Source organism: Triticum aestivum, unplaced genomic scaffold (genome assembly GCF_018294505.1).
Source record: "Triticum aestivum cultivar Chinese Spring unplaced genomic scaffold, IWGSC CS RefSeq v2.1 scaffold299482, whole genome shotgun sequence".
NCBI classification, from domain to species: domain Eukaryota; kingdom Viridiplantae; phylum Streptophyta; class Magnoliopsida; order Poales; family Poaceae; genus Triticum; species Triticum aestivum.
The window spans coordinates 1-7364 of record NW_025233087.1 but is presented as its reverse complement, the minus strand read 5'-3'; the positions used below and the strand labels follow the sequence as shown (position 1 = coordinate 7364).

General features: G+C 45.8%; 1 protein-coding gene and 1 long non-coding RNA gene across 3 annotated transcripts; one reads left to right on the top strand and one right to left on the bottom strand.

Annotated features, from left to right (window-relative positions):
* The first annotated feature begins 2747 nt into the window (after positions 1-2747).
* Positions 2748-6568, top strand: LOC123176006 (uncharacterized). The gene is made up of 2 exons (XR_006488321.1): positions 2748-3012; positions 5774-6568. It is a non-coding gene; the product is annotated as an uncharacterized lncRNA (long non-coding RNA).
* Positions 3274-6348, bottom strand: LOC123176005 (rust resistance kinase Lr10-like). 2 transcript variants are annotated; one of them, XM_044590426.1, is made up of 3 exons: positions 5583-6348; positions 4734-4757; positions 3274-4582 (listed from the first exon to the last, which is right to left on the bottom strand). In XM_044590426.1, the coding sequence occupies exons 1-3, from the start codon at positions 6346-6348 to the stop codon at positions 3495-3497; spliced, it is 1878 nt and encodes a 625-aa protein (XP_044446361.1). In that variant the 3' UTR covers positions 3274-3494. The 2 variants fall into 2 exon arrangements, with proteins under 2 accessions (XP_044446361.1, XP_044446362.1); XM_044590427.1 differs by lacking the exon at positions 4734-4757.
* Positions 6569-7364: the final 796 nt, after the last annotated feature.

Genomic DNA, 7364 nt, shown 5'->3' with positions numbered 1-7364 from the left:
TCCACCAAAAAGGGGGAGATTGTAAGGGCATATTTATCCCTTAGGTGTTTTGGTGATTGATGACAATGCTTTTGCGGACTAATCGTGTGCCTTGAGTTTCTCAGATACTTCATCACTAGGCACGAGACGATTCGGTGCCCCTCGGAGACTATTGAAGTCGGCGTTGTTCTACGTTTCTCTTTGGTGGAGTTGAGTCGTAGGAGAGCTGTACTATTAAGAGGGGGTCCGCGTCGGAAAGGTTTGGGTGGAATCAACACGTACACTTGTCCCTCCTTTCCCTGCACTTTGGAGCTGCCGTTCGTTATCTTGGTTGTGCGGAAATCTGACAACTACTGCTGTACTTGCGGTAGTACCGCAAGTACAAGCGGTAGTACCGTTGTGTGTCACAGTAGTACCGCCCCTCTGGAGCGGTAGTACCGCGGCACCCAGGCCTTGTGCCGCTCCGGTGCGGTAGTAAGGGCGGATGTAATTTTTTACATCCGCGCCCCCACGGTAGTACCGCTCGTCCAGCGCGGTAGTACCGCGGGGGCCCACGGTAGTATCGCTCCCTAGGAGTCGTAGTACCGTGGCCCTCCTACCTAGTACCGCAGAGTCGCGGTAGTAGGCGCGGATGTAATTCTTTACATCCGCGCCCGCGCCGGTAGTACCGCGCCTCGCGAGCGGTAGTACCACGTCGGGTTTTTGTACCACCCCAGTTTCAGCGGAAGTAGGCACGGATGTAATTTATTTCATCCGCGCCCTTCCCGGGCAGTGACTCCCCTGCCTTGCGGTAGTACCGCAAGGGGGAGCGTTAGTACCGCGCAAGCGGTAGTACTGCCCCCTGATCAGGCTAGTTCCGGCATGTGCTGCTGTCGCGGTAGTACCGTAGTCCTCCACGGTAGTACCGCGCAGCCTCGCGGTAGTACCGCGCCCATGGAGCGGTAGTACCGTGCGTCGCGGGCTGAACATGTGGATAACGGTTGGATTTTTCCCACGACTATATAAGGGGTGTCTTCTACCTCTAGTTGACTACCTCTTCCACCTCTAAGCTCCATTGTTGCTCCAAGCTCCATTTTCGCCCGATCTCTCTCCCTAGCCAATCAAACTTGTTGATTTGCTTGGGATTGGGTGACAAGGGCCCGATCTACACTTCCACCACAGGATATTTGATTCCCCCCACTTATCCCTTGCGGATCTTGTTACTCTTGGGTGTTGAGCACCCTAGACGGTTGAGGTCACCTCGAAGCCATACTCCATTGTGGTGAAGCTTCGTGGTGTTGTTGTTGTTGGGAGCCTCCGATTGTTGTGGAGATTGCCCCAACCTTGTTTGTAAAGGTTCGGTCGCCGCCTTCAAGGGCACCAATAGTGAAATCACGGCATCTCGCATCGTGTGAGGGCGTGAGGAGAATACGGTGGCGCTAGTGGCTTCTTAGGGAGCATTGTGCCTCCACACCGCTCTAACGGAGACGTACTTCCCCTTAAAAGGAAGGAACTCCGGTAACACATCCTCGTCTCCACCGGCTCCACTCTTGGTTATTTCGTGCCTTTACTTTTGCAAGCCTACTTGTTTTACATCCTTTGCTTGCTTGTGTGCTAGTTGTTATTGCATCATATAGGTTGCTCACCTAGTTGCACATCTAGACAACCTATTTTGTTGCAAAGTTTAATTTGGTAAAGAAAAGCTTAAAAATTGTTAGCATGCCCGGGGCAACCGTCATGGGGCGGCTTTGGGTGCGCCTGTGAGATCCCTTTTTTGTGTTGTCCCCGCGCGTCATGCTGGTTGTAGTGAGTCTATGTGTCATGGTTGTTGCAGTGACATTGCTTTGCACACATAGTATCGACGGAGGTATGTGATGGTGTGTCTCCGATGGATCTTCCTTGATCCGATCGGATTTGGTCTCCGATGTATCATGGGTTCGGTTGACGTTGTAATCTTTGGAGTATCTACCTGTTCCTTTTGGTGTCTCCTTATCCGAGGGTGGCGATTTGCTATGGAGATTGCGGACGCCTGCATATTCTAGTCTACATCACCGACTCATCGACCGCTACTTCTACAAGCGACTCGGTTAAAACAAGTTTGCTACACAAAGACAAAGCTTCAGTGGAGGCAACGAGCTTTGTTCACGGCGCACTATAGGAAGATGCAAGAGGAATAAGTTCGGCACCACTAAGAATTTGGATATGTGATTTTCTTTCTCTATGACGATGGTGGATTTTGCAGGGCTTGTGATACATAATATATGGCCTTATGACTTTCCGAAACTAAATAGAAAAATAAAATCATATTTTTTTAAAGATATTTGTTACATTTTTTTTAGAAATACACAAATATAGAAAGGTGAAGTTATTAGAACGCACCTGTGGCTTTTTCTTAGAATATTGTACCAGTGGATTTTTTTTTTGATTTTGACAACCAGCAAACGTATACTCTCGAAAAAAAAACAGCAAACGCCCGCTAGGAGAGCATTACTAGTTGAATGTTTTTCAAGAAAATTTATGTTATCACGAGGATGGCGATTTCCTACCGTCTAATTTGCCATGCCATCCCAGCGAACATCAAAATTTTAATATTTCCCTCCATTTTTAGGTAACGTACTAGTGACTTGGTTTTTCTTTTAATGGAAAACGTAGCAGTGGTTTTCTGTTTTTGTTTTGAGAAAACGGAAAAGGTACCAGTGGATGTTTTTTTGTAAAAGAGTACCAGTGGATGGCTAGCCAATACGATGAGCTCTGCGCCGTTCCACAGCCCAGACCGCGGACCGGCCCAACAATCAATTCTCATTGCCCATTTCTACAGAGGAGACCGACCCAACTCAGGCGCCTTATCCCCAACGGCCAGCGGGTGCCCGTATCTACCCTAGTCGGCGGCCGGCCGCCGGCAAGTGCTTACTCCGGCGACGCAGTCAAGCCGTGGCTGCCCACCGGAGGCCGTTCCGCCCGCGCAGCTCAGATTCTCCGAGTTCTCGTCTTGCCGAGTACCCCGCTTCCCTCGCGTCTTACCGAGGAAGTAGCTGAGTAATCCCCATTGCCATGGTGAGTAATCCCCATTGCTCTCCTTTTGATTTCAGAACAGAAATGCTGCGTTTCTAGTAGTAGCTGAGGCAGTGGCATGATTAGCTGAGGCCATCTGCGCATCACTGTACTAGAAAGATCTTACAGGGTCATCTTGTGATTCTCACAGGGAAATGGCCACAGTTTCTGACTGAAAGGGGATAAAATCACAGCAATGACAGGATACTAGTACTCTAATTTAACAAGTTCTCATTATTCAGTGTTGACAAATCCAGCGCCATATGTTTCTAATTAATAGCATTACAACATGATAAGGTACAGATCAGGTGATCCATGTAGCAATACAATAATAAAGGTACAGATCAGGTGACCCATGTAGTTCAGTTCAGTATGTGGTCGAATTAACATTCGAAATAGAAGTACAAGGCATTACAGTTTGCAACACAGATGTGGAATAAGTTCCCTCAGATGTGTAATGATACATAAAAATACACAATGAGTGTTCATGTGTTCATCGTGTTTTGTGGCACAGTATGATTTTCAGACGACACAAAGGGCTTGGGGGGAATCTGCAGGTTCTGCAACCTCCCTGTTAACATGTTTACCACCTTTGTCATTGATGGCCGATTCTTCGGGTTCCATTGGATGCACCACAGTGCCACAATAGTCAGCTGTCTCATCTTCTCCTTGTCTTCTGCTGTCATTTCCAAAGTAAGCTCCCATTCATGCCCACTGATTACTCTCTCGTAGATCCACTCCGGGAGATATATCTCGTCCTGGTTCTCAACACCAGGATCTGAATTCCTCCTTCCACTCACCATTTCCAATACCAGCATGCCGAAACTGTATACATCCGACTTGTAAGACACCCCTCCAAAGTTCCGAGAGTATACCTCTGGTGCGATGTATCCCATGGTGCCTCTTGCTGCAGTCAAGGTGACGATGCTCTGGTCCCTTGCACACAGCTTGGCAAGGCCAAAGTCTGAGATCTTTGGGTTGAAGTTGTAGTCCAGCAAGATGTTATGTGGTTTGATGTCAAAGTGGAGAATGCGCTGGTTGCACCCTTGATGCAGGTATTCTATTCCTCGGGCAATGCCTAGAGCAATATCTAGCATTTTGTTGGGTGCAAGGAGCTGTCGAGAAATATCGGAAATGTGTGAGAATATGTATTTCTCCAGTGACTCGTTAGGCATGAATTCGTAAATAAGAGCCCGCCTCATTCCTTCAGAGCAAAAGCCCAAGAGGCGTACGATATTTGCATGGTGGATTAGTCCAATGGTTGCAACTTCATTGATGAATTCCTCCCCCTCTCCTGTAGAACTCTCTAGCATCTTGACTGCCACAGGTACTCCATTTGGTAGCTTGCCTTTGTACACACTTCCGAATCCGCCCTGACCGAGTTTATCCTTGAACCTTCTTGCTATCTTCTTAACATCAGGGAAATTGTATCTTGTAGGTTTCGATGTGCCATATGCCTTGAGAAACATTTCAACCTTCATATTTATCTCTTCATTGTACCTTGACTTCAAGGAGAGATATATCACAGTGGCCACAATCAATGAAAGAACTACAAATGCAGCTACAGATGAGGCTGCTGATTAAAAAAAAAGGAAATTAGCGAGTTGCATTCAGATAAGAATCCATTTGTTTCTGACTCTTATTGCAATAAGACACAAAAGAGTTGTGGTGGCAAGCAATATGAATTTCATTTAGTGTGGAAAAAGGAATAAAAGTTGCATTACCTGCAACTAGGATGACATGCGTACCTGCATGTAGTTAGAAGATCGTTAGTTTTGCTATGATTTAATGTAGACCAAAAAAGAAGAACTACATCATTTACTTCTACAAAATACGTTTGGACCTTGTGCTCAAACGAAGCTTTATCTTCAGATCTAAGGGTATGTTTGGATTGCCACCAAAATCTACCGTACCAATTTTTTGGTCATGGCCAAAACATTGGTCTTTGTATGGATGATTGCCAACCTTTTGGCATGCTGTTGTTCATTTTTCTAGCCAATGTTTGCCAACTCATGGGCAAGGAAAAGCTCCATCAAATTCTTGGCTAGGCAAATTTTTGGTAGGGCAAACTTGGGCACAAACCAAACACACTCTAAAAGACTGAAGCAATCTAGGAATGGTTAATTAAGGTTTATCTCTTATAGCCAAATTTTTGGTAGGGCAAACTTGCGCACAAACCAAACACACCCTAAAAAACTAAAGCAATCTGGGAATGGTCAATTAAGGTTTATCTCTTACCTTTGTTTGGTGAAAATTTTACAAATTAGTCAACCGTCATAAGTTTGGCTATATAACTTGGCACTTCCATCTCTTGACGAACTTTTCTGTGGGAACTTAGAGACTGTATGTCCTTGAACAAGTTAACGATTTCTCTGGTTTGCACTACAGTTTTGTTTGTTAAATAATTTGACTATAGGTGAAAAGTTTGTCGGAAGATTAAAAACAGTCAACATCAGAATATAAGAGATCGACAAACTAGTAGATGGAGAAACAGAAAATCTAGAATGGTGTTCCAAAATAAATTGACACGCCATAATGATATATGGGATTCCAACTAGGGAAAGAAACAATACCTTGCTGCTGGCAGAATGCTTGATGCGTTCGTGAGTTGAATCCACAGTGTTGATCTTCATATTCACACTGTTGGCAGGCATTCGTAATGTTATTGCCGTACCATTTGAATGTTGTTTCACCAATGTTGATGACTCTATTGGCTTTTTCATTGAAGGTGAACTCATCGTAATTTATGCCATGTTTATCATAGGTGAAGGGTATCGGTATATCTTTAGAAACGGCCACACAGTCCCATGGAACATCAGACATGTATGCAGAAGCTGATGCCAAATACCAGAATTGACTAGCGTTGTTGCCCAGACAAAAGGCTGGGCCAACTATACTATCTTGATCTATTGGTATGAAATCTCTTGAACAACGTACTAGGGTTGTAGGAAATGATGATTGAGGTTGTTCGTAGACATCAGTTGCTAAGTTTCTTGAGATGAGCTTCTGAAGTGGGCATTGCATTGATGGTTCCACTAGCGGGACGACGTTGATGACACGGTGCCTGTAATAGATCTCAGTCACTCTGCAAGGGCCAAGAACATGGTGATCCAGGATTGTGTCATGCCCCGAGCATGATAACTGCATGCCTGGTGCACCACATGATGGTGGGTTGATCGAAAGCCGGAACGGGAACCGGATCTCAGGTCCATGTTTGCTGCAGTGGTGAGATGAACAAGTTCTTGAGAAATCTTGTTCTTCCGATGCTGCATCCACATAGGATTCATAGATTAGAAGACAGACCAGCAGCAGTGTGATAAGGAATTTAGTGAAGTCCATGGTATGTATTGGAGATGAAGATGGAAGAAGAGAAGGCAGGGAGTATAGAAAGTGGTCACTTCTATGCTTTAAACTCGAATATGTACTGATGCTGTGCTTGTCATGATAGCTGTGTGCCTGAGTAGGACTTCCAGCTACCGCTGAAACTTCTTCCGTGTTCTGTGGCTAGGAAAGTTCTGTGGTTTCTGGAAATGAATGAACGCTATCATTGTTTAGACTATGCTTTCCATTTACCAAACAGGTGCCCTCATTTTTCTCCAGCCTTAGATTCCTACTATTCTTGGATTGAATTATACATGTGTAACTACAGAAATATGCATTATTCTACATTAATAAGCTCTTGAAATCTTCCATAATAAAAGCACCATGTGGAAAGTTTGAATTATGACAAGTCTTGTTGACGTCTTGTGATAGCTTAGCGACTGATGAATGGTTCTGATTGTAGTCCAGTCGCCGTTGAAAATAATCAATCAGAGACGTATGGAAATGCCTAAAGTTATCCTTAAAAATACATCCAGTTATTAGTTTATTTTTTCTCTATGCACTACCAGGAAAAGGGCTGTAGATAGGATTGACATTAATGGCGCACCAGGGAAGTAGTGCGCCACTACTATATACTAATGGCGCACCAGTTGGTGATGCGCCATTAGTGTGGAAGACACTAATGGCGCACCACAAAAAAGGTGCGCCACTAGTGATAATTTTTTTTTTATTTTTGCATACATACTAATGGCGCATCCGACCGAAGTGCACCATTACTAGTTCTAACTAGTAATGGCGCACAACCACGCGGTGCGCCATTAGTAAGCTTCCCCCCCCCCCCACTCCACCTGTTCCCCTCCCTCCCTTCCTCCCCACTCGACCTAATTTGCCCCCTCCGCCCCAACCGTACGCCGCCGCCGCCGCCTCCTCCGTCCCCTGCCGCCGCCGCCCCGACCCCCGCCGGAATCCACCCCCGCCGCCGACCCCGACCTCTCCGGCGACCGGCCGCACCCGCCCAGGTACCTCTCCTCCTT

Coding starts and splice junctions, on each gene's coding strand:
- LOC123176005 (XM_044590426.1), bottom strand. CDS start 6,348: ATGGACTTCACTAAATTCCTTATCACACTGCTGCTGGTCTGTCTTCTA. Junction 4,758..5,582: donor AGCATTCTGCCAGCAGCAAG/GTATTGTTTCTT, acceptor AACTACATGCAG/GTACGCATGTCATCCTAGTT. Junction 4,583..4,733: donor GCATGTCATCCTAGTTGCAG/GTAATGCAACTT, acceptor TTTAATCAGCAG/CCTCATCTGTAGCTGCATTT.